Raw genomic sequence first — 27,901 nt, 5'->3', positions numbered from 1 at the left:
TATGATGGACACAACCAAGTTGGTACAGTTTCCCATAAAGTCAACATTACCGCCAAAAGAAATCAAGGATGTGAATCAAATCAGGGAAAACCAATTTCAGATGACCAGTTTCAGTCATCAACATCTGCAGTTAAGTGTATATTTGTCAACAAAGATCCACAGCATCTCTTGAAAGATACATGTTCTCTGAAGGGAAATGTGGAAAATTTGGAAAGTCATCTAGTCTCTACTGCAAATACTCATTCCAACCTATACTCTGAGCATAGGTGTCTATTAAATATGCATTCAAAAATATCTGGAAACCAGAAACTTAAACATGAGGTGGGAAATTCCCAATACAGTCAATTTGAGGGATCCTTTAACAAGGGTTTCTTATTCTTCAACCAACAACTATGTTCTCCTTGTTCCAAAATCTGGAATGTTGATAATCATGGGAGAGACCTTACTCAACCATCATTGTTCAATACATATGGAGGTATAATTAGTGTGGAACAACTTTACAAGTGTAACAAAATGAGTAATGCCTTAAGCAGGAGCTCTATCCCCAATAATTACAAGAGTATACATGATGGAATGAGAAGTTCTTCATGCAATGAAGCTGGGCATAATGTTGACCAAGATTCATATCTCCTGAAACAGCAGGGACATCAATTTTCAGACAACAATTCTGAACATAGTAAGTGTAGGAATATATTTCATCAAAGCTCAAATCTTACTATTAATCCTTATAAGAGTGTGGATATTGGAGTGAAGACTTATGATTGCTATGATTATGGTAAAGTTTTTAACCAGTCTTCAGAACTTATTCAACAGCAGAATATTCAGAGTAAGCGGAAACATTGCAAGTGTAATACATGTGGAAAAGTCTTTAGTAACTCACCAAAGCGAAGTAAACATAGGAAAATTCATACAGGAAGGAAACATTTCAAATGTACAGCATGTGGCAAAGCGTTTAATCAGAGTTCATATTTAACTAAACATCTGCGAATCCATGCTGGGGAGAAACCATACAAATGTACAGAATGTGGCAAAACCTTTATCTGCTGTTCATGTGTTACTCAACATCAGCAAATTCATACTAGGGAGAGACCTTATAAATGTACAGCATGTGACAAGGCTTTTAAGCAGAGTTCAACTTTAACTCAACATGAACGAATCCATACTGGAGAGAGACCTTATAAATGTAGAGCATGTGGCAAGGGTTTTAAGCAGAGTTCAACTTTAACTCAACATCAGCGAATCCATACTGGGGAGAGACCTTATAAATGTACAGCATGTGGCAAGGCTTTTAAGCAGCGTTCAGCTTTACCTGAACATCAGCGAATCCATACTGGGGAGAGACCTTATAAATGTACAGAATGTGACAGAGCCTTTATCAAGTATTCACTTCTTACTCAACATCAACGAATCCATACTGGGGAGACAACTTATACATGTGCAGAATGTGGCAAAACTTTTATCAATTATTCACTTCTTACACGACATCAACGAATTCATACTGGGGAGACACCTTATAAATGTACAGCATGTGGCAAGGCTTTTAAGCAGAGTTCAACTTTAACTCAACATCAACGAATCCATACTGGGGAGAGACCGTATAAATGTACAGCATGTGGTAACGCCTTTATCCGTTATTGTTTTCTTACTCGACATCAACGAATCCATACTGGGGAGAGACCTTATAAATGTACAGCATGTGGCAAGGCTTTTAAGCAGAGTTCAACTTTAACTCAACATCAGCGAATCCATACTGGGGTGAGACCTTATAAATGTACAGACTGTGGCAAGGCTTTTAATCAAAGTTCAGCTTTAACTCAACATCAGCGAATCCATACTGGGGAGAGACCTTATAAATGTACAAACTGTGGCAAAGACTTTATCAGTTATTCAGTTCTTACTCGACATCAACGAATCCATACTGGGGAGAGACCTTATAAATGTACAGCATGTGGCAAAGCCTTTTCCCAGAGTTCAGGTCTTTCTCGACATCAGAGAGTTCATGCTGCAGAGAAATGTTAGAAATGTACGGAATGTGGCAAAGGATTTCCTCACAGCCATCACATCACTCACAGTCAGAGAATTCATACTGCAGAGAGACCCTAGAAATCAATCAATGGTAAAACATTTGGTCCTAAATATACAACTTTGAAAAAACGAGTATTTTCTTTGGAAAGATACATGAATGAAATAAGAAAAATGTAGAAAACTGCTTGATCAGACATCAAGAGTAACTCAATACCAGAGAATTCATACTAGAAAGCATTTCATTAGTACCAATTTTGTTGATTTACTCTAAGCAGAAACACTGTAGCAAGTATTCCATAAGTAAAACACATACAAAATTGATGTTAGTATGGATCACAAGATGAAGGGGTGGATATTTGCAGAGGTCTAATTATTATTAATGTATCCTTGTTTATGTTAACATTATTTGAGATTATTAAGGAACCAAAACGAATGTAATTCAATCTCAAATTACTACATGCTGTGATTTGTTTCTACTGTGTATATGAACTTATGTTTTTGATGGTTGTTGCCCAATGGTAAGAGAAGCCCTTCTATATGAAGTGGGAATCATTTACATTTATTCTCCAATTTACAAGAGTAAGAACACAGTCATGTTAAATACACACTTAACCTCTGAATGGAGGTATTTGTCAATGATGTCAAACACCTCTGTGGTCACCATGATGTAAGTGTTCAGGGAATAATTCAAAGTAAGACAGAAGTTTGCTTTAAGTTTTCAATAATTATGTCACTTGCTTTTGAAGCATCAAACAAGGATAGTTCATGAAAATCTAAGGTATTTTGATAATAGCAACATAGAGAAATCATGCATATTATCTGGCAGGCTTGAAGTAAGTACATCTTCTCTTCTCTATGATGTAAGTATAGAGAACTCTTTCTGGAAATGTCATATTAATATAATTAATGTCCATCCATGTTTACTAAATTAGCCTCCATTTTGTAAACCATATAAATCACATTCTCAGATCATTTCATCAGAGAAACAGGAAAGTTTTTAGAAGCTTGTCATGTGTATTTTAATCAAGAATCAAACAAGAATTGTAAAAGGTTTTATTCCATCTGCGTAAAATTAATGTATCTTAATTAATAAAAGCGAATGGTTTTTCAGTGTTACAACGGATGTGGGATGAAAGAAGGGTTAACGCACCACCAGCATTAACCTCTCCCACCTATTTAAGGTTGCAGGAAAAGTAAGGTAATGATAAACTATTTGTAGCACAGGGGGATGGCATCTGTAGAAATTAGTTCCTTACTGCCGTTAAACCTCTCATAACTTCATATATTTCCCACAATTTCTACGTTGTATCTCCTCTCTGATTTTTATCCACATGTACATCGTGGTGGTTCTAATAAGAAGGATCATAGAGAGTACTGTTGAGAGCTCCCGTGAACTGCTCCATGCTGTTGCTGCCTCAGCGTCTGTCTGGGGAGCAGGCAGCCTGCAGGTCCTTGAGTTCACACCAGTCAGTCCTGTGAGCACCTGTACTAGATGACCCCTTCCTTGCGACCACCAGTCTTGCTGAACCCCAGGGTCTACTGCACAGGCCCCCCTTCAGTGATACCCTCAGAGCTCATCAGAATCCTGCTCGTCTTTGTTTGAGTGGACCACTGCACACTCAGCCTGTTGGACCCATAGCACTTCACCCAGGGTCAGGTCTGAGCCCCAAGTAGTGGAATTTTCTCTGTCTAGTTGTAGCCTTGATCTTCCTCAGGGGCCTTCAAGTCTTGCTGTGAATTTTCTGAGGACCTAAACTCAGAGTCATAAACTCACCTTCTGCAATTGTCCTTTGTTCTTCTGTTAGCTTAAACTTTTCAGGGGCTCATCTAAGCAAATGTAAGTTTAACAAAGTCACAAAAAGAATAATCAGAAGCCATGATGGGAAAATTCTGAGCCAAGATTTATAAAATCTTACCCTGTATCATTCTTAGCACATGTGTCTTGTAAGGCTTAAAGGAACTGTTTCCTCATGGCTTTGGCATACTTTGAATGCAATATATAAATATCTGAAGATATATACATAATATAATTTATATAACACACATTGAATACAAGATATAAATATCTGGAGGTATACATGTTAGCAGTGAGAAAACCAAGAAGGAATATGTGAGTATATGTGTATTCTTACACATTTAACTTAGAGAGTTTAGAAATGCTAGATCAAAACTCGTCATTTCAGAATTGCAGATGATTTACTAAAAAGTATAAAACTTGTCAATTTGTGGATTAATCTGTTTTGTCTACTTTTCATGGACTTCATTTCCTTAAATGTCAGGAGGTTGTGTTTTTTAAGGAACTTCCACACGGTCCAGCCACGTGACTGCACCAGCTTACATTCCCTCCAGGCATGTAGGAGGTTCCCTGATCTCCAAGCCCTGTCAGCGTTTATGATATTATTAGTGGGCTTTTTGCTCATTGTTCTGACTGGCCTGCGGTGATGCATCCCTGTAGCTTTGCTCTGCATTCCTTATTGTTCAGCGCTGGTGAGCATCTTTCTTTGCCTCCTGCCCATGGATAGAGCAAGCTGCCCGCCCGGCCTCAGCAGCTGTGGGGCACAGGCTCAGTCTCCGCACAGCATGCGGGGGATTCCTGGGCCAGGGGTGCGGCCCTTGTCCCCGCAGGGTCAGACGGGTTCTCCACCACCGGTGACCAGTCTGCTTAGCTTTCTTTCCTTTTGAGACATTTATTTATTTATTTATTGGAACATAATTGCTTTACAATGCGGTGCTAGTTTGTGCTCTATGATGTCATCAATCAGCCGTGAGTATGCATAAATCTTCTCCCTCTTGGCCCTCCCTCCCGTGGTCTCCCTTTCACCCCTCTGCTCAGCACAGAGCACCGAGCTGAGCTCCTGTGGTAAACAGCAGCTTCCCACCAGCTACCTATTTTCACCATCAGTTCAGTTCACTTGCTCAGTCGTGTCTGACTCTTTGTGACCCCATGGAGTGCTGCACGCCAGGTCTCCTGTCCATCACCAAGTCCTGGAGCTTGCTCAAACTCACGTCCATTGATTCAGTGATACCATCCAACCACCTCATCATCTGTCTTCCCCTTCTCCTCCCCCTTTCAATCTGACCCACTGTCAGGTTCTTTTCAAATGAGTCAGCTCTTCACATCAGATGGCCAAAGTATTGAAGTTTCATCTTCAACATCAGTCCTTCCAATGCATATCAGGACTGATTTCCTTTAGGATGGACTGGCTGGATCTCCTTGCAGTCCAAGGGACTCTCAAGAGTCTTCTCCAACGTTTTACCCATGGTGGTGTATATATGTCAACGGTACCCTTTCAATTGTTCCCCTCTTCTTCTGCTGTGTCCATATCTGATCTCTATCTTTGTGCAAATATTGTCTTAACAGATCTGTATGGAATTTAAAAAATGGTATTAATGAACTTATTTACTGAGCAGGAATATAGGCGCAGAGGTAGTTCTTAAGCTTTTGCATGTTAAGCTTTCAAGGCATAAAATACATTGACAATCATTCCATGCATTTGACGGTTGTAGCCATGTGATCTGGGAAACAAACTGACTCAGAAGGACAATGCAGATAGTGGAGTGCAGTTTATTACACTGGCGGGGCCAAGGCACAGTCTCCTCTTATCCAAGGACCCTGAACAGTTTTTGTGAAAACTTTATATACCCTAGTGTACTTGCTCAAACCCACCTCCCCAGATTCCTTGAAACTAGTCTGGACAAGGTAAAAGAGAGGTCCGATCAAAGTTAACCCATGATTCATGGGTCACAGGACTAAATAAACAGTGGATATTTATCAACAGGCCTGTGGTCATATCCCAGTAAACAGAATGGAATTTACCACTTTGTTCTGCTACAGAGATAATGAACATATTCTTTCAGGCAACAGAGTCCAAGTACAAGTCCTGAGGCTCTCTTTTCGGGGGGCGGGGTGGGATCTGATTTTCCATTGGTATGCCATTTCTACAGACACCAGGGCGCAAAGTTCAGAGTCCACTGGGAGGGTGACCATGCGTGTAGCCTAATGCTCACAGCCTGACCTTAAGACGGAGGCCAGCTCTGTCTGTTTCCTCCTTCATTACTAAGTGAAAGAAGCCCATTTGAAAATGCTACAAAAACAAGGATTTTTACAATATGACATTTTGGTGTAGGTAAATGTTCTTATGTGTGCTCAGTTGTGTCTGAGTATTTGTGATCCCAGGGGCTGTAGCCTGCCAGGCTCACCTCTGTCCATAGCTTTCCCAGGAAAGGATACTGGAGTGGGTTGCCATCTCTTCCTCCAGGGGATCTTCCTGACCCAAGGATTGAACCCGCATCACGTGGATGTCCTGAGTCGGCAGGCAGATTCCTTACCACTCAGTCACTGGGAATCTAGTAAGAAATATAGAAGAGATTAAAAAGGTCCATGATTCCTGTGGGTTTCAAAGGAGGGACAATGAATATCCTAAGTCTAGAGAACTTTCAGGACCATGAAACTGTCATGATGGACACATGTTATTAAACATTTATCTAGAAGTATGGAGTGCACATTCCTAAAAGAGGAACACAGGGATAAACTAGAGACTTGATCTATTTACTGCCCATGTAGATTCATCAGTGGTAACAAATGCTCGCTCTGGTGGGGAAAGCTAAGTAGGGAGATTGTCCACACGTGGGAACAAGAGGTACATGGGAAATGTCTATACTTTATTCTCAATTCTGCTGTGAAACTAAATCTTGTACAAAGTTTGTACTGGTGAATGCAGACTGAATATTTTTTTAGAATACATAATATGAGAAAGATCAATATGTTTCTATCTTTAATTTTTCCTTGGTCATTATACTTTAGAGATGTGGGAAAATAGAGCTTTCTAAATGGAGCAGACAACTGAAAGAAACATTTAAAACAACTCCATTTTAGATAGCATTACAATTCTGAGCGAGAACCCCTCCCGAGAAGAAGAGAAAAAAACTCCGTCAAACCAACCAATCAGAAGGAGACGAGTTACCCTCCACCCCTAGGCAATCTAGAAGGGCGGGAGAAGTCCCTCACCCCACCCCCATCCCACCAAGACTTCCCGCTTCCCCGGCTGCACAGTATAAACTAGCCGATCCCTCTAAGTTGTCCTTCCCGCGCACCGTATGAATTAGGCAATCCCCCTAAGCTTTCCTTCCCGCCGTCCCTTCTAACAGTATAAAAAAGACTCGCCGCTTTCACTCTGGGCTCCTTCACCATTGTGTGAAGAGAGTCCCTGCTCGACCTTGTAATAAAGCTCCTCACTGCTCTTGCATCGATCCGCGGCTCCTGTCGTGTTTGGGGGAATTCCGCAATCCGGGTACAACATATGGGGGCTCGTCCGGGATCCCCCGAGTCCTTCAGGACCCGCGCTTCGGAGGATGAACGGCCGGTAAGCAATAACAGCAGCTCCATCTGTATCAAAGGGGGCCCAATCTGTATCTGTCTGTAGCTGGAAATTAAACCTAGGCGGACGCTCCGATAATGGTCTCCAGCAGGGGGCCGGAGGAGACGTCTTCCAGCTCCCACTCTGCAGTCCCGTGTGTATATATATATACCTGTGTGGGGACTACTCTACTTTCTTTCTCGGGATTGCGCGCTCTGTTATTTGTCTAGTGTGTCGTCTTGTTTGTTCACTGTGTGACTGACTGACGAGGGGACAGGCCCAATCTAGATGCTCTCCGCTTACCTTAATAACTGGATTCAGGGTCCAGAGTACTCAGCTTGTCTGCCAATGGACCAGACCCAGCGGCCGCAAATGGGACCCTTTTGTCCGTGGTCTCCTCCTGACGCAGACAACTGGCCAGAGTGCCCCGACCGGTAAAGAACAAGAGACTTTATTAACTTCTCTCCGCTTCCCTCTCTCTTTCCTCTCCTTAGCCCTTCCTATCCTTCCGGTTTTTCTAGTCCCCCGGTCCTGGACGCAGGAATCTGGTCGAAGGGCCTCAGCTTGAGCTGAGGGTTGGAGACTGATCACCTCCTCTCGGCAGAGAACTCGAATTTTCTGATCTGGTTTCTGGTAGGGCCGAGTTCCAGTCCTCCCTTCTCTGAACGCCCAGGGAAAGTCCCGTAATGCCTGGATGTCTGCAGGTGGCAGGAGACGTCTATAAGTCCACCCCTTTTGCCCCTCTTTCCCGCCTCCTTCTTCTCCTTCTTTCAACCTGGCTTTCTTTCCTCCTGTTAAAATCTTTGAAGACATCTGAAGTTTTGTGTCTCTATAGAAGGTTTTCTGAGGGACTGTATTCTTGTATTTAAGGGAGTGTCTGATGAAGACTGCCAGGTTTATATGTGTGTTTTAACTCTGTTCTGTCTTGTGATTTGTGATGGCTATTTTGCTTTGTCTGACCAACATTTAGACCTGCCGCCATTTTGTTAAAACTTGATTTTCTTTCCCTGTGCCTTGAGACCAGGGCTCTCAAGAACACTTATTTAGACCATATGAGACTGAGAGAAAAAAAAAAAGAAAAAAAGCCTTTAAAAATGTTATTTGTTTAAACTTTATATTGTAATATGTAATTTATGACAAAACTTAGAAAGTGAAGATAGATCTTGCACTGTGTCTCTCTAAATATGGTTTGGTATGTCTTTGTCTCTGAAAAATATTTTTAGGTTAATTTGTAAATGAGCTCTATTTAATTGGCTTAAAAAGGGGGGGGGTAAGCGCTTACAAATCTAATAATTCTAAATTAAACAATAAATTCCAGGTTCAGGTGAACTGAGAAATATTCGGTATTAAATACCTGATATTAATGTTTGCTGTTTGTTGCCCTATCTAATACAGACATGTCTTAGAGTAATTAAAATCAAGTGAAATATTTTCATTGTACCTAGGTTTAATATAAGTTAAATATTATACCTGTTACAAGTTTGTCGACATAGAAATTATCTTGAGTAAAAAAAAAACTTGCAAAAAATGTAAATGAGGTATGACTTTGTATATAAACTCTATTAAAAATAATTATTCTTTAAGAATATCTATTTAAAATAGTCTCTCCAGATTAGGGTAACTTGAATTTCTAAGGGTTATGCTAAACTAAGTATTGGAAGTCTATTAAATAATTAGGTCATTTCCAAATGAAATAAGATTTTGAAACATTTACTACTAAACACTGATTTCCTTTTACAGAAAAATTACAGAGATTTGAGACTATAAATGAATAATGTTTGATGCCATCCTAAAATGTTTTAAGAAAACAAGGGTTTTAAAAATTGTCACTGGTATTTATGCTCACCAATCTATAAAATGCTAATATAAAAGTTAGCTCTTGGTTGCTAAAATAAAGCAAGAAGTATGTTTTCTGTAAAAAAAAAAGTGTTAAAAAATACTAAAAAGAGTTATGCATGATCAGGATTTTCTAATTAGATTACAATAAATTAAATAAATAGATTTTGTTAAAAATGACACGGTCGTAAAAAACTGCTTAGAGCCAATTAGGTAAAGCTTTTAATTAATCTTTTCGATAAAACTTCCTGAATCAAGTTCTTTTAAATTTCCCTTGACATCTAGCTAGCTTTGGGGTGTTTCAGAGGTCCCCTGAAACATCCCAAAGAGAGATATTAAACTGTTTATTTGGTTAAATAAAATAATTGGTTAAATTAAAAAAAAAAAAAAAAGTTCACCTAGATTTGTTAGGCAAAATCTGTGATAAGCCTTTGGTGTGAGTTTCCCAGCCCTGTTTTATATTAAAAGTTCAGTCTGAGATCCTACAAGTGTTTCAGCAAAATAAAAAGTCTATAATCAATTCTGTTATGTGATATTAATGTGAAAGTTTGTTTCTGAAGCTTATCTCAGTAATGTATCTTTGGATGAAGATCAGATGCCTCATGACCTGCAACCAGGACTGAAAAAAGACAATTTAAGAGACTGTCTCCAACCTGAATAAAAGGACTTTTTATCAGGTACTCTTAATTAGCTCATGCACAATAAAACTAAAGAGAAATTAACTCTTCGATTAATTCCCACTTCCAGAGGCCCCTACACTGAATTGGTCTATAGAAGAGACAGCTGAGCTGATCTCACCTTAAAGTGATGCTCAAACAGGAAATACTACAGTACACCAGGATGAAAAGACAACAACATCAGGTAGACAGCCTGTCCAAGATGCTGGACCTGATTCGTATGATCATTTATAGTGTTCTCTTGACTTCTTAGACCTTTGTGTATAAATCAAATGCTTTTCTATCATGGGCCTGATTCTATGCCAGTTTTAAAAATCAATTCAATTGTTGGGTTTCTGGCCAATCACCTGTGTCTACTTCTGGGTTACTTTGGTAAATTTCTCTACTACAAGACTCTAACTGGTTGGCCCTGAAAACATTTACTTGAAAAAATTATACTCATATTCAGGTCACTGTGATATTACTAGATGAGATCCCCTCACCAGGCCAATTAATAATGCCTACTCTAATTCTGGCCATAAATTTGAGTCTTTTTCTATCCCTCAAGCTCAATCAGAGCAAAAAAAAAAAAAAAAGTTTTAGCAAAAGAAAAAAATCTCCCACAATTATAAGATAAATTTATATAGATAACACCAGGCTATGGTAATTTAGGTTTAAAGTCTCCTCTGTGTTAAAAACAATTAAATCACACTAAAAATAATCAGTCTAGTAACACTAGAAAACTGGGCTCTGTGCCCTATAGATGGTGGTGCTAATGTATAATTTCTCTGAAAGATTAAGGTTCGTACAGAGTAGACTAAGTCAGATGACCTGAGATATACTGGGCTACATCTAAAAGAAGCTCTTACATCTTACTCGTGACTTTACTAGTACTGCTGGCTATGTTCTTTGTATTTCACCTGTTTTACAAAATTGCCATTTCTTACAGTGCCAAATGTGTGACTGAGGCCTCTGATAACATAATATATAGTTCCCTATGAGATCAATAATGATGGCAGTGTAACTCTAGATAATGAGAAAAAACAACAAGAGGGAATGTTTTCCTGGACCAAGAGCCTAGTAAGACAGGTGGTCCAGAGAATTTTAGATACTGTTTTATGGCCTAGTCCAGTAACAGCACATTGAGTGGCCTGTCAACAAAATCTTTGCCAAACCTGAGAATAGACATTCTCAGCACCATGGGATAAAATGGTCATGAAATGCCCCCCCTCAAAGTTGTGGTCAACTTTATGAACAAAAAGAGGCTCCACCAACTGAAGATTGACACTTGCCATCTACATCTACAGAGATTAGATCATGGCCACTGCAACTGCTGACTTTCAACTGCCCTGAAAGGAGTTCAGGGTGAAGATCAAGAATGAGACACTCGGTGCTCTGGAAAAAACTGGCAGAACAGGCCTTCAGATAGTTAGATCTTTTCAAGAGATTTCATGAGTCCCAATTCTTGCATCTTCTCATACCTAGAGAAACACTGACATCATTAATGGTGCCATCTACCTTGGCTATTAAAAAAATTTTACAATTAAAAGTCAAAATAGAGTACTCAGCGATGGTTCAGACATCCTGGGAAATAGCCAGGTGTTACTATGAGTGTAATTTCAGATTAGACATTGTATTGCTAAACACTTGGGTTTTCTGTGTCGTGTCAGGCTTAAATGCCACCATTCTCAAAACAATGTCTGCTAGAAGCTAGTAACATCTACCTTACTTTTTATAAAACTAAGCAACTGCCCACCTGGCTAAAAGTCTCCCCGAAGTGCCAGGTCCAGACTGGGTTTCAGTCCTATTCTTCTAAAAAAAAAAATTATTTTGTCTATTAAAACTCCAGTTATCCCTTCTCCAGCTAATACTAACTGGGTATGTTACAAGAAAATGGCAGACCAAGGGATTGAGATTTTAATCATACAAGGCTTAGGTCTAAGACTTAAAACTCAGAAATACTCCCAATTCAGTGTCTCTTCTCTAAGCTGAGGCAGTCCTATGCCCCATTTTGACAACTATCACAGTCACAGTTGCCCCATTCCCTAAATAAAAACTGAGCAGGACTCTGAGGGGTGGCAACTCTGGAGTACAGATCTGCTGTACTGTAAAATATAGGCTTTATTCAGCCTCCTTGACCTTCCCTGAGTTCCAAAGGGCAGATTCAAACAATTGCTAATCAAGAAAGGAAAAAAATACAAAAACAGGGGAAACAATCAAATGGTAGTACAGCCTTGAGATGGGTCCTGGTTCCTACTCAAAGAAATATGTGTAACAATGTCTTTGAGTTCTTCTACAGAACTGGAGCCCACCCAGGTGAAAGATGGTAACTTCAGACTAAACACAAGATTCCTAGAACACAGCTCTGTTGCTTGACCACCAGCCAATCATCCCAGCGGTGCCTCCTGTTTCTGGGGACCAGTGATGACCATCCTGTTAGGTCTCCTGTTTGGCTCCTGTCTATTTTATCTCTGAGAGGCGCCAACAGTTTCAAACTAAGTTGCTGTTATTATAAGAGTAAAAGCTGGTTTCAGATATAAAACACCCCAACTTAGATCAGGTAGAGAGAGACTTCTGCTCTGCTAGGCAGGCCTACACCCAGGCACAGCAGGAAGAAATTACAGAAGAAAGAGACCTCCGCCCCACTTCCCAAAAAGCATGTTGAGTTCATATGAAGTCTCTCAAGAGAGAGTTATTAAGAAAAAGACACTGCCTGTCCGTCCACCTAATGTTAATCAGAACTCAATATTTGACTGTCTCCACAGATGATATAGTTGACTCTGTAGAAGACCCATGATTGGGTCTTCCATAGGAACTAGAAGAGTGGGAAATGTGAAAGAAAAATTTTAAAACAACTCCATTTTAGATAGCATTACAATTCTGAGCGAGAACCCCTCCCGAGAAGAAGAGAAAAAAACTTCGTCAAACCAACCAATCAGAAGGAGACGAGTTTCCCTCCACCCCTAGGCAATCTAGAAGGCGGGAGAAGTCCCTCACCCCACCCCCATCCCACCAAGACTTCCCGCTTCCCCGGCTGCACAGTATAAACTAGCCGATCCCCCTAAATTTTCCTTTCCGCGCACCGTATGAATTAGCCAATCCCCCTAAGCTTCCATTCCCGCCGTCCCTGCTAGACAGTATAAAAAAGACTCGCCGCTTTCCCTCGGGGCTCCTTCACCATTGTTTGAAGAGAGTCCCTGCTCGACCTTGTAACAAACTTCCTCACTGCTTTTGCATCATCCGCGGCTCCTGTCGCGTTTGGGGCAATTCCGGAATCCGGATACAACACAACGAACTGTAGCAGTTGATTCATAAAACCTAGAAAGACACACACAGAAAGCAGAGCAACAGCATTCTCAGATGTTAATTCATGTGTAATGTAAGTTATGACAACACTGATCATTACTTCCTTGCTTGGTCATCTGATAGCATCTAGGCACCGCTTTCAGAGGCATTTGGCTCCGCCCATACGCACTGTGAACCTAGCGTGTCCTGCTCAGTTCAGTTCAGTTCAGTCGCTCAGTCGCCCTGGACTGCAGCACGCCAGGCCTCCTGCTGCCCCTGGTTTCTTCTCCAAGAAATCGGGGATGGAAATGCCTCCAGGCTCCTGGTCTCAGAAGTTGGAGGTGCCACGCCTGCAGAGAGGTGGTCACAAAGCACCTCATTTTGTGAAAACCTGTGTCCCCAGGCTGCAGAGGCGGGTGAAAAAAACTAAGGACAGGGGAGATCTTTGGGGAGAATTCAGCAAGTAAAGCCTGGCAGGAACCCAAGACCCCCAGGTGATTCCCACCAAACACTCACTTCTCCCTTCCCAGCCCCCGAGGGTACAGGCAGGCTGTGGACCACCACACCCATCCTAGAAAGAGCCCCTCCCCAGGGAATCAGGTTGACCTTTGTTTCTTGAAGTTCCCTCCCTAAATCCTCCCTTCCTGAGGTCTCAGGTGTGAGGTTTCCCCTCAGGGCTCTGAATGTGGGTCTTCCTCTGGCATTTTTTTCACAACCCTCAAGGCTGGGTCAGGTAACCCAGAAGCAGGGTCCATTGTCTCTCGTGAACTGCTCTCTGTAACTCGAAGAGGAAACAAGAACTAGCCCGGACGATCTGCAAATAGTGTAGAGCACCAGGATGTGATTAGCATTATCAGGTTAGTCTTGATTCCCCACTACAGATTGGGAACACAGAAAGTCGAGAAGGAGCTCAGAAAAGGGTGAGGGAAACAGGAAAACTATTTCTTCTGTTTCCCTACAGCAGTTACAGGTTAAAACCTGCATGGATGCCTTTGAAGGTATTTTCTCAAGATGGAGATGTGAGTTTGCGACGTAACATCCCCAGAGAAGACGCAGAGCAGGAGGAAGAAGAGGAGGAAATGGCAGCTTCTCAGGTACGTGTCCTGTCCTGGGTCTGGGGCTGTGTCTGCTTTTCTTCCTTAAATGCGTGTACTGAGAACCTGCAAACCTTGAGGTCTCTGCTTCTAACTTTTCTGCCTGGGTGTTTGTTATCAGCTTCTTTATTTTTGCCTTTTCTTCTTATCATAGTGAAGCCTGGCTCTTTAGGCCACTTCTCCCTTGTGTCCCAGAATCTTGTGTCCCTTGTCTGTATCCTAGCTCTCTACGGAGCATGATGAATTCTCAGCATGAATTAGCGACTTTCAACTGGTGAATATATTCCCTTTGTGAGAGAGAAACACGGAGAGGCACTGGTATCCGAGATTCCCATTGGGATGTGGTTCGGTGTTGGGATCTTAGTGAACTAGGGGAAATGCCATGATGAGTTTCCATGGGGATGCAATTTCAGCTCTTTAGGAGTTAGAAAATGCCCTTATATATTGAATAAACTCAGTGATCCAGAATTTTTCAGAAAATGCTCAGAAATAAAAAAAAAATTAGGAGATATTGTCCTCTGTAATGCTAAGACTTACTAGTTAAACACATTGTTAGAATACAAAATGGAGGAAATATATATGAAATGAATTTTGCATAAAACTGATATTTTCTTTATGTTAGGTTCAAGTTATAATTTCCTTATTTTTTCCAAAATGCCCAGATTCTGATAGTGCATCTTCCGTGTCACCCATTTACAACGTGACAGATGATGTCCACTGGCTGTGGTGATTTCTCTGAGATTATCAGGCTATAAAGTTCATTTTTTTCCTCTGTCTTTAGACAAGGCTGTGGAAAAATGGAATGAGGAACATGTGAAAACCCTCACAGTTAATGGAGAAACTCCACATCTTCTTGGTTTCTCTTTGCTTTGGAAAATGAACACTCACTGTGTTGTTGATAGATACTGGGTTTTGGGAGTGGGAGTTTTCATCACTCAAGCCTAAGTGTGATGTTTCCAGTACACACCACGCTCATATCACAGACATAGTGTTCTTACTCCCATTTTTGCATTTTTTGATCAAAATATTTGCAACAATCCTATTGGTGCTAATCTGTTTTCACCTGTGTTGAATTTCTAAGATACAGCTCAACAAAATGATACAGTTTTTCAAGAAATTAAAGTTTCAGAACCAAGAGCTCTAATTTATCTTATAGCATTGTATATGTTTGCACCCTAATGTATTTAAAATATACAAAGAATATCATCCACAAGTAGATGCATATATTTTAACCCATTAAAAATAATCTCGATTTTATTGACATGAATATGAATGAACTCAGCTGAACTGAACTGAACATGAATCAGTTCAGTTCAGTCAATCATTCGTGTCTCACTCTTTGCGACCCCATGAACCGCAGCACTCCAGGTCTCCCTGTCCATCACCATCTCCTGGAGTTTACCCAAACTCATGTCCATTGAGTCAGTGATGCCATCTAACCATCTCATCCACTTGTCCCCTTCTCCTCCTGCCTTCAATCTGTCCCAACAGCAGGATCTTTTCAAATGAGTCAGTTTTTCGCATCAGATGGCCAAAATATTGGAGTTTCAGCTTGAACATCAGTCCTTCCAGTGAACATCCAGACTGATTTCCTTTAGGATGAACTGATTGCATCTCCTTGCAGTCCAAGGGACTCTCAAGAGTTTTCTCCAACACCACAGTTCAAAAGCATCAAATCTTCTGTGCTCAGCTTTCATTATAGTCCAACTCTCACATCCATACATGACTACTGGAAAAACCGTAGCCTTGCCTAGATGGACCTTTGTGGACAGAGTACTGTTTCTGCTTTTTAATATGCTCTCTAGGTTGGTCATAACTTTCCTTCCAAGGAGTAAGCGTCTTTTAATTTTGTGGCTGCAGTCACCATTTGCAGTGATTTTGGAGCCCCCCAAAATAAAGTCAACCACTGTTTCCACTCTTTCCCCATCTATTTGCTTTGAAGTGATGGGGCCGGATGCCGTCATCTTAGTTCTGTGAATGTTAGCTTTTCTTTAATACTCTTAGTAAAGTATATAGTCTCATTTTAATATATGTCTGTATGCAGGAAAATGTTAAAATTATTTTTTTTCTTGTTTTGGGATTCTCCCCAGTTATATAAAGTTCTTTTTATTTATTTATTTATTTATTTATTTTTACAAAATTCTTTTTAAAAAACACACGTATTTATGTTTGGCTGAGTTGTGTCTTAGTTGTAGCCTGCAGAATCTTGGAGCCATGTGGGAGACTTTGTTGCAGCAGGCAAACCTTAGCTGTGGCGTGTGTGATCTAGTTCTCTAACAAGGGACTGAACCCAGCCCCCTGCCTTGCGAGCTCAGACTACCAGGGAAGACCCTATAAAAACTCGTATACACTTTCTTTAGTGTTGTCTCTGTGTATTTGTCTTTTACTAGTTAAATTTTAGTTCACATAAACTGAAGCAAAATTCAAGATCTGTCATTTAATGAATGTTTGACAAAATATTTGCAAAACGGTGGAACAACAATGTTGTTGATTTTATATAATTTATGTGATGCATTCAAGACCCTGTAAAAACTTTTAGAAAGACATATAGTATATACTAAATAGTTCAAATATTATTGCTGCTATGGGTACTATTCTATCAGACCTGTCAATTTTGTAATTTTGTAAAACACTTAAAATTCAAAGTTAAGTATCAATTCTTACTCTTTGCTATTCAGAACGGTCATTCATGTGTCAGAATTTTCAACATTACTAGTGAAAATAAGCTTGTTAAAAATGTGGCACATTGGCCCCATTCCAGAACTCTTAGATCAGAGCATGCGTTTTAAAAATATTTCCTGTTTCCTTGATAGGGGGCTTCCTGGTGGCTCAGATGGTGAAGAATCTGCTTGCAATGTGGGAGACCTGGGTCCGATCCCTTGGTGGGGAAGATTCCCCTGGAGAAGGAAATGGCAACTCACTCCAGTATTCTTGCCTGAAAAATCCCATGGACAGAGAAGCCTGGCATGCTACAGTCCATGAGGTCCGAAAGAATCAGACATGACTGAGTGACTAACATGCTTTATTGATAGACAGTTTATCCTGTATCACATGAATACAACTCTCAAAAATAGATAAGTCAGTGTTGATACGATTGTTTTATAATTTCTCTTCCAGATCAGAATAGTTTCTATAGTAGTCTGTGGATCATATCTCATTCTCTTTTCCAGGGGTTAGAAATACAGTGGAAAATACGGCAGTATAAAAATTATATTCTGGTGTAACACCAGACATTCTCCTAAATCAAAACCATTTCTCTTGCTGGTTTCATCTTGAGTCACATTAGGAAGTCTTCCCAGGTCCACATGGCTCATGTCCTTTATATTTCAGGGGCTGCTGACATTCCAGGATGTGACCGTAGCTTTCACGCAAGAGGAGTGGGAATGCCTGGACCTCGGTCAGCGGGAGTTGTACAGGGACGTGATGTTAGAGAACTACGGGAATCTGGCCTGCTTGGGTGAGGATAACTTGCTTCCAGAAGCCCTTATGTATCCTCAGGGTTTTGGCTCATTCATTCTACAATGTCTCCTGGAACTTTCTGCTTTGTCCAGTAGAGGTTAAGATCTCTACTTTCCAGGGGAACGTAACCTTCTTTCTTGATGTAACCTGCCTCCTTGTTGTTGAGTCGCTAAGTCATGTCCAACTCTTTGCGATCCTGTGGAATGCAGCAAGCCAGGCTTCCCTAGCCTTCTTTAACTCCCAGAGTTTGCTCAAATTCGTATCCACTGAGTCTATAATGCTATTCATCTCTTCTGCTGCTCCCTTCTCCTGCCCTCAATGTTTCCCAGCATCAGGGTCTTTTCCAATGAATTGGCTCTTCGGATCAGGTGGCCGAAGTATTGGAGCTGCAGCATCAGTCCTTCCAATGAATATTCAGGGTTGATTTCTTTAGGATTGACTGGTGTGATCTCCTTGCTGACCAAGGGACTCTCAAGAGTCTTCTCCAGCACCACAGTTTGAAGGCATCAATTCTTTGGTGCTCAGCTTTCTTTATGTTCCAAATATCACATCCGTACATGACTATTGAAGAAACCATAGCTTTGACTATACGGACCTTTATTGGCAAAGTGATGTCTCTGCTTTTTAATATGCTGTCTTTGTCATAGCTTTTCTTCCAAAGGGCAAGCATCTTTTAATTTCATGGCTGCAGTCACCATCTGCAGTAATTTGGGAGCCCACCCCCCTCCCAAAATTCAGTCTCTCACTGTTTCCACTTTTCCCCTATCTATTTGCCATGAAGTGATGAGACTGGATCCCATGATCTTAGTTTTCTGAATGCTGAGTTTTAAGCCAGCTTTTTCACTCTCCTCTTTCACCCCCATCAAGAGCCTTTTTAGTTTCACTTCAATTTCTGCCATTAGAGTGATATCATCTGTATATCTGAGGTTGTTGATATCTCCCTTGATAATCTTGATTCCAGGTTGTGATTCATCCAACCCAGCATTTTACATGATCTACTCTGCATAGAAATTAAATAAGCAGGGTGGCAATGTACAGCCTTGATGTACTCCTTTCCCAATCTGCAACCAGTCAACTGTTCCATGTAGGATTCTACTATTGCTTCTTGACCTCCATATACTTCATTCTAAGTTCGTGGTAATTCTGTAAGTTCTGTGGTATCAAATAGTGCCACGCTCCTCTTAAAACCGGAATTCCACTACCTGCTTTTGCCTTAGTAGTACTTGAGCATTAGATCAGAATCTGATTTTGATGCATTTGTCTTTTAAAGATGCTTCCGATAAACTATTTGGTGAAATCTTTTTTTTTTTTTTTTTTTTTTGCTATTTTAACTTTTTACCTTGACTTCCCTCTCACCTGAATACATATTGCATTGGAAATTGATGACTATCTCAGAAAACACATATTCCTTTTTCTCATGAACAGGTCTTGTGGTCTCTAAGCCGGATCTGGTCACATTTCTCGAGCAAATGAAGGATCCCTGGGATGTAAGGGGAATGGAAACAGCCATACACCCAGGTATGTATCTATGGATGAAACAGATAACTCAGGTGAGAGGGACAAGCACTGGGGAGGAAGTCATAGTTTGTCATGTGATTTGAGAAGATCTGCTTCAGTGGAGATGATTTTGGATTAGCCTAGGTTTATTTCTGTCAGTGTCATAGAGCGTCATCTGACCCTTTCCTGATTCTTTTTATCATTTGTGTATTTTTCTCTAGTGATTAATTTTCACATTTACAGTTAGAACCAAAATACTTGTCTTGGCCTGGAACAACCTGGATGACCTGATAACTCGTCCATTTTGTGGAGGTTTTAGGAAATCTGCATATTTCTGAGTAATTATATTAAGCCCTTTTAAAAGTGCTGATTCTGTCCCTAGTCAGAAGTGTGTGGGTGGAGCTGTGAAAAAATTGCCAACGTGTAGGAATACTGGGCACAGATGTGTTTTGTTTTTTACCGTATAATTTCCAGTCCACTGGAAACTACACATGTGACCTTAGAAACATCATACTCAAATTCTTTCTTCACTGCATAAGACACCTCACTAAGATGAGAAAATGCAAATCTGAATTTTATGTTAAACTTTCTCTTTTTTTATATGAACTAACATTAAATGTGTTAAGCATATTTGTCCCAATTCATTAATGCTAAAATGCTTTAATATATTTATTTAACTCACAGAGTTTTTAAAGACATTATTGATGTGGGAGTTTAGAACATTTCCCATAGTGCTTTTTTCTGATTGTTCTTCACTTTAAGCTTATAGATTATACAGAGGAATCTTTAAGAAGAAATTTTTCTATTCCAATAAGGCTATTTTACAATGTTATGTTAGTATTGCTATAGAGAAAGAATAAGTGATACTTATACACATTTCCCTTCTTGAGTAGATTTCCTTCCCATCTAGGTTACCACAGAGCACTGAGTAGAGTTCCCTGTGTTCTCACCATATTTTTCAAGTCTCACTTCTCATTTGATTTGTTAAAAACTCTTACCTTATTAAATCTATCTTGTTTGTTATGTAACATCCCAGGAATTTATCATTTATGCCATCTATTTCTGATTAGTTCTAGGTCAATAGCATTTACTATTTTAGACTCTATTAGAACATGCTCAGATATCAACATGAGTGGTAAGTTGATTCAATAATTAGTAGGCATTAGCATTTGTGAAAACGTTTCGTTTGTAAATTTAATTACTTAAAGCAAAAATTACTCATTACACTGCTCACCTGCTCCTTGCTTCGTTGTTCCTGTAGGTTTCTATCTTGACGTCTCTGTACCATACTCCTTTGTCACCTCATCTTGTCCAATGTTCTGTGTTTGTGGTCTCTGTTCTGCAGGCTGCAGATGCTAGTTCCTCTTGCTCTGGTGTCTGCTCCGGGGTGGTTGAGGTGGTCCTGAGACTTGTGCCCTTATGCCCTTGAGAGGGGGTTGATTGTTACTATTGTGACCAGAGCCTGCCCGAATCTTGAGGGCCGCTTCACCTTTCCTCTGTGGCTGTCACTGTGGCGGGGTCTGCTTCCTGATTGGTGGAGCAGAGACCCCAGGTCTGAAATTAGCTCTGCTCTGACCTGTGGTGCTTCTGATCTAGTGGGACTGGAGCACACCCACTGGGAGGGAAGCCACTGAGTGTTGCTCCTCTGGGGATGTTCTCCTCGGAGAGTGCTCTGCGTGTCATCTCTCATGTGCTGTGTGAGCTCTCGTGTGACCCTGTGTTGGCATTGATCTTGGCCCCACCTGAACCATGGGTATGCTGGCACTTGACCCTGGTGTCTCTCAGATGTTGTTTTCACCAGGTCACCAGCAGAGATCCACTGTAGTTATATCCCAGGTGTACATTCATTGTGGAGCTGGACCCGCTGCAGTGCTATGGGGCCAATGGAGATTGTGACCTGGCCCAAATGCCTCACGTGCGTGCCTACAAAGTCTACAGTTGCTAACGCCAGGCTGGTCTTGACTGCCAGAGCCTCATTTCCATCCAGATGTTCTGTTGGGGCTGAGTTTACCAAGCCAGTTGTGGGGTGTAACACCATGGTTTCTACACATGCAAGGAGAGATCTCAGCTCTTCTTGCTTAGTGGCAGGGCCTTGGGGCTCAGCAGTGGTTTCAGCACCGCCTGTCCATTGGGACCACCACAAGCGTGTGCTCTGAAGGTGCCCCTGGAGCCCATGAGTCTACCCTGGTGGGGAGGAGGCTGGGGAGGAGGAAGCAGCTGTGAGGGTCGTGAGATCACCCACCTAGGTGGGAGCCATTCCCAGTGCCTGCAGAGGCAGGGACAGGCACAGGTGCAGAGAGGCTGCAAGGAGGTTCTTCTCTTCGGGCATCACTCAACAGCACCGCTCTGCTTCTCTGGTGGTTCAGGCTTCCTCCACAAGCATCCCATTTGCAGAGCTCCTCCCTCCCTCCCGTCCCCTCAGGATGTCTCCTCACGGCCAACCGCAGTCATCTGCCTGGGTCTGCTCTCCAAACCGCACGCTCCAGCACCCAGCCCTTGTCTGCAGCAGAGGACACCCTCTCAGGCTGGGTGGGCAGGGCAGGGGTCAGTACCCTTCGTACAGGTTCACTCTGTCCTGCACGCTGGTTGCCGTGTTCTCTTCCCACAGAGAACGAGGCTCCCCTTCTGTCACAACTGAGCTCCCCCAGTGAGGGGCTTCCCTGGATGTGAAGACCTCCCCTCTCTTCGGATCCCTCCAGGGTTTTGTGAGTCCCATCCTGCTTCTTTTCTTCTTCCCTTTCCTGCATCACTCTCTTGTCCTACCTGGCTCAGCAGGAATCTTTGTTGTCCTTTCAGGTGTCCAAGTTCCTCTGCCCATGTTCCTTCCGCAGGGCTCTGTGAGAATTTTTCCACTTTAAGATGTATTCTTGATGCTTTGGTGGAGAGAGATGTACTCCACGTCTTCCAAATCCTCTGCCATCTTGAGTCCTTCTATCTCGGTTTTCAGCTTAATCTAGCCAGGTGTATGCCAGTTTTATGTAAATTGTAATCTATATTCTCCAAGAATAGTAAGTAGAATTAATAATTATTTGGTATCTTTCAGTTGTGTCTTCTCACGACACCCAGGGTTTGAGGACCCACAAGCCAGGCTTAGAAGATTTGCTCCCAACAAAAAAGCTAGGAATATATGCAAGATTGCATCTTGGAAATTTACATTTAACCAAAGACTGGGAATCTATGAGGGCATATAAAGAGCGGAGAGCATGTTATGATGGACACAACCAAGTTGGTACATTTTCCCATAAAGTAAACATTACCACCGAAAGAAATCAAGGATGTGAATCAAATAAGGAAAAACCAATTTCAGATGACCAGTTTCAGTCATCAACATCTGCAGATAAGTGTATATTTGTCAGCAAAGATCCACATCACCTCTTGAAACATACATGTCCTCTGAAGGGAAATGTGGAAAGTCTGGAAAGTCATCTAGTCTCTACTGCAAATACTCATTCCAACCTATACTCTGAGCATAGGTGTCTATTAAATATACATTCAAACATGTCTGGAGACCAGAAACTTAAAAATGAGGGGGAAAATTCCCAATACAGTCAATTTGAGGGATCCTTTAACAAGGGTTTCTTGTTCTTCAACCAACAACTATTTTCTCCTTGTTCCAAAATCTGGAATGTTGATTATAATGGAAGAGACCTTATTCAACCATCATTGTTCAGTACATATGGAGGTATAATTAGTGTGGAACAACTTTGCAAGTATAACAGAATGAATAATGCCTTAAACAGGAGCTCTACCCCCAGTAATTACAAGAGTATACATGATGGAATGAGAAGCTCTTCATGCAATGAATCTGGGCATAATGTTGACCAAGATTCATATCTCCTGAAACAGCAGGGATATAAATTTTCAGACAACAATTCTGAACATAATAAGTGTAGGAATATATTTCATCAAAGTTCAAATCTTACTGTTAATCCTTATAAAAGTATGGATTTTGGAGAGAAGACTTATGATTGTTATGATTATGGTAAAGTTGTTAACCAGTCTTCAAAACTTATTCAACAAAAGAATATTCAGACTAAGCGGAAACATTGCAAGTGTAATACCTGTGGGAAAGTCTTTAGTAACTCACCAAATCGAAGTAAACATAGGAAAATTCATTCAGGAAGGCATGATTTCAAATGTACAGCATGTGGCAAAGCCTTTAATCAGAGTTCATATTTAACTGAACATCTCGGAATCCATGCTGGGGAGAAACCATACCAATGTACAGAATGTGGCAAAGCCTTTATCCATTATTCAGTTCTTACTCGACATCAACGAGTCCATACTGGGGAGAGACCTTATAAATGTACAGCATGTGGCAAGGCTTTTAAGCAGAGTTCAACTTTGACTCAACATCAACGAATCCATACTGGGAAGAGACCTTCTAAATGTACAGCATGTGGCAAGGCTTTTAAGGAGATTTCAACTTTAACTCAACATCAGCGAATCCATACTCGGGAGAGTCTTTATAAATGTACAGCATGTGCCAAGACTTTTAAGCAGCGTTCAGCTTTAACTGAACATCACCGAATCCATACTGGGGAGAGACCTTATAAATGTACAGAATGTGGCAAAGCGTTTATGAATTATTCACATCTTACTCGACATGAACGAATCCATACTGGGAAAAGACCTTATAAATGTACAGTATGTGGCAAGGCTTTTAAGGAGATTTCAACTTTAACTCAACATCAGCGAATCCATACTGGGGAGAGACCTTATAAATGTACAACATGTGGCAAGGCTTTTAAGCAGCGTTCAGGTTTAACTGAACATCACCAAATCCATACTGGGGAGAGACCATATAAATGTACAGACTGTGGCAAAGCCTTTATCAATTGTTCACTTCTTACACGACATCAACGAATCCATACTGGGGAGAGACCTTATAAATGTACAGAATGTGGCAAAGCATTTATGTATTATTCACATCTTACTCGACATGAACGAATCCATACTGGGGAGAGACCTTATAAATGTACAGCATGTGGCATGGCTTTTAAGGATATTTCAACTTTAACTCAACATCAGCGAATCCATACTGGGGAGAGACCTTATAAATGTACAGCATGTGGCAAGGCTTTTAAGCAGCGTTCAGCTTTAACTGAACATCACCGAATCCATACTGGGGAGAGACCTTAAATGTACAGCATGTGGCAGAGCCTTTATGTATTATTCACAACTTACTCGACATGAATGAATCCATACTGGGAAGAGACCTTGTAAATGTATGGCATGTGGCAAGGCTCTTAAGGAGATTTCAACTTTAACTCAACATCAGCGAATCCATACTGGGGCGAGTCCTTATAAATGTACAGCATGTGGCAAGGCTTTTAAGCAGCATTCAGCTTTAACTGAACATCACCGAATCCATACTGGGGAGAGACCTTATAAATGTACAGTATGTGGCAAAGCCTTTATCAATTGTTCACTTCTTGCATGACATCAACGAATCCATACTGGGGAGAGACCTTATAAATACACAGCATGTGGCAAGGCTTTTAACCAGAGTTCAGATTTAACTGAACATTAGCGAATCCATACCGGGGAAAGACCTTATAAATGTACAGACTCTGGCAGAGCCTTTTCCCAGAGTTCAGGTCTTTCTCGACATCAGAGAGAGCATACTGCAGAGAAATGTTAGAAACGTAAGGAATGTGGCAAAGCATTTCATCACAGCCATCACCTCACTCACAATCTGAGAATACATAGTGCAGAGAAACTCTAGAAATAAATCAGTTATAAAAAATAAGTTGGTCCCAAATATACAATTTTGAAAAAACGAATGTTTTCTTTGGAAAGATACATGAATGAAATAAAATGTGGAAAACTGCTTAATCAAACATCAAAAGTAACTCAATACCAGAGGATTCGTACTAGAAAGCATGTCATTAGTACCACTTTTGTTCAAGTACTCTAAGCAGAAACACTGTAGCAAGTATTCCATAAGTAAAACACATACAAAATTGATATGTTAGTATGGATCACAAGATGAAGGGGTGGATATTTGCAGAGGTATAATTATTATTAATGTATCCTTGTTTATGTAAAGTTATTTCAGATTATTAAGGAACCAAAACGAATGTAATTCAACTCTCAAATTACTACATGCTGTGATTTGTTTCTACTGTGTATATGAACTTATGTTTTTGATGGTTGTTGCCCAATGGTAAGAGAAGCTCTTCTATATTAAGTGGAAATCATTTACATTTATTCTTCAATTTATAAGATTAAGAACACAGTCATGTTATATACACACTAAAGCTTTGAATGGAGGGATTTGTCACTGATGTCAAACACCTCTGTGGTCACCATGATGTAAGTGTTCAGGGAGTAATTCAAAGTAAGATAGAACTTTGCTCTAAGTTTTCAGTAATTATGTCAGTTGCCTTTTAAGCATAAAACAAGGATAGTTCATGAAAATCTAAGGTATTTTTATAACAGCAACATAGAGAAATCATGCATATTATCTGGCAGGCTTGAAGTAAGGACACCTCTTCTATCTGATGTAAGTATAGAGAACTCTTTCTGGAAAAGTCATATTAATATAATGAATGTCCATCCATGTTTACTAAATTGGCCTCCATTTTGTAAACCATATAAATCATATTCTTAGATCATTTCATCAGAGAAACAGGAAAGTTTTTAGAAGCTTGTAATGTGTATTTTAATCAAGGATCAAACAACAATTGTAAAAGTTTTCATTCCATATGTGTAAAATTAATGTACCTTAATTAATAAAAGTGAATGGTTTTTCAGTGTTACAATTGATGTGGAATGAATGAAGGGTTAATGCATCACCAGCATTAACCTCTCCCACCTATTTAAGGTTGCAGGAAAAGTAAGGTAATGATAAACTATTTGTAGCACAGGGGGATGGCATGTGTAGAAATTAGTTCCTTACTGCCATTAAACCTCTCATAACTTCATATATTTCCCACGATTTCTACATTGTATCTCCTCTCTGATTTTTATCTACTTGGACATTGTGGTGGTTCTAATAAGAAGGATCATACAGAGTACGGCTGAGAGCTGCCCTGAACTGCTCCATGCTGTTGCTGCCTCAGCATATGTCCGGGGAGCAGGCAGCCTGCAGGTCCTTGAACTCACACCAGCAAGTCCTGTGAGCACCTGTACTAGATGACCCCTTCCTTGCGACCACCAGTCTTGCTGAACCCCAGGGTCTACTGCACAGGCCCCCCATCAGTGTTACCCTCCGAGCTCACCAGAATCCTGCTTGTCTTTGTTTGAATGGACCCATCCACACTCAGCCTGTGGGGCCCACAGCACTTCACCCAGGGTCAGGTCTGAACCCCAAGTAGTGGAATTTTCTCTGCCTGGTTCTAGTGTTGACCTTCCTCAGGGGCCCTCAAGTCTTACTGTGAATTCCCTGAGGACCTAGAGTCATAAAGTCACCTGCTGCAATTGTCCTTTCTTCTCGTGTTAGCCAAAGCTTTTCAGGGGCTCATTTAAGCAAATGTAAGTTTAACAAAGCCACAAAAAGAATAGTCAAAAGCCATGATGGTAAAATTCTGAACCAAGATTTATAAAATCTTACCCTGTATCATTCTTAGCACATGTGTCTTGTAAGGCTTAAAGGAACTGTTTTATCATGACTTTGTCATACTTTGAATGCAATATATAAATATCTGAAGATATATACATAATATGATTTATATAACACACATTGATTACAAGATATAAATATCTGAAGGTATACATGTTAGTGAGAAAACCAAGAAGGAATATGTGAGCGTATGTGTATTCTTACACATTTAACTTAGAGAATTTAGAAATGCTAGATCAAAACTGGTCATTTCAGAATTGCAGATGATTTACTAAAAACTGTAAAGCTTGTCAATTTGTTGATTAATCTGTTTTGTCTACTTTTCATGGAATTCATTTCCTTAAATGTCATGAGGTTATGTTTTTTAAGGAACTTCCACATGGTCCACGCACGTGACTGCACCAGCTTACATTCCCTCTAGCCATGTAGGAGGTTCCCTGATCTCCAAGCCCCTTCAGCGTTTATGATATTATTACTGGGTTTTTGCTCATTGTTCTTCTGACTGGCATGCGGTGATACATCCCTGTAGCTTTGCTCTGCATTCCTTATTGTTTAGCGCTGGTGAGCATCTTCCTTTGCCTCCTGCCCATGGAAAAAGCAAGCTGGCCGCCCGGCCTCAGCAGCTGTGGGGCACAGGCTCAGTCTCCCCACAGCACGTGGGGGATTCCTGGGCCAGGGGTGCGGCCCTTGTCCCCCGCAGGGTCAGACGGGTTCTCCACCACCGGTGACCAGTCTGCTTAGCTTTTTTTCCTTTTGAGACATATAAGTATATATATATTTATTGGAACATAATTGCTTTACAATGTTCTGCTAGTTTGTGCTCTATGACGTCATCAATCAGCCATGAGTATACATAAATCTTCTCCCTCTTGGCCCTCCCTCCCGTGGCCTCGGTTTCACCCCTCTCCTCAGCACAGAGCACCGAGCTGAGCTCCCTGTGGTAAACAGCAGCTTCCCACCAGCTACCTATTCTAACCATCAGTTTAGTTCAATTATTCAGTCGTGTCTGACTCTTTGTGACCGCACGGAGTGCAGCACGCCAGGCCTCCCTGTCCATCACCAACTCCTAGACCTTGCCCAAACTCATGTCCATTGAGTCAGTGATGCCATCCAACCACCTCGTCC

At 41.0% G+C, this 27,901-nt stretch overlaps 2 protein-coding genes across 2 annotated transcripts; both read left to right on the top strand.

The window, feature by feature from the left end:
* Nucleotides 1-513: 513 nt before the first annotated feature.
* On the top strand, nt 514-2,019 carry LOC136157596 (zinc finger protein 420-like). The gene is made up of 2 exons (XM_065919431.1): nt 514-1,360; nt 1,526-2,019. The coding sequence occupies exons 1-2, from the start codon at nt 514-516 to the stop codon at nt 2,017-2,019; spliced, it is 1,341 nt and encodes a 446-aa protein (XP_065775503.1).
* Nucleotides 2,020-7,598: 5,579 nt separating this feature from the next.
* LOC136161561 (zinc finger protein 93-like) lies at nt 7,599-25,924 on the top strand. The gene is made up of 5 exons (XM_065926541.1): nt 7,599-7,816; nt 14,121-14,253; nt 17,584-17,710; nt 19,138-19,230; nt 22,253-25,924. Exons 1-5 carry the CDS (start codon nt 7,671-7,673, stop codon nt 24,349-24,351), a joined length of 2,598 nt encoding a protein of 865 aa, XP_065782613.1. The 5' UTR covers nt 7,599-7,670; the 3' UTR covers nt 24,352-25,924.
* The last annotated feature ends 1,977 nt before the right edge of the window (nt 25,925-27,901 follow it).

This window comes from Muntiacus reevesi, chromosome 2, assembly GCF_963930625.1.
Source record: "Muntiacus reevesi chromosome 2, mMunRee1.1, whole genome shotgun sequence".
Taxonomy (NCBI): domain Eukaryota; kingdom Metazoa; phylum Chordata; class Mammalia; order Artiodactyla; family Cervidae; genus Muntiacus; species Muntiacus reevesi.
This window is presented reverse-complemented; position numbering and strand designations above follow the sequence as displayed.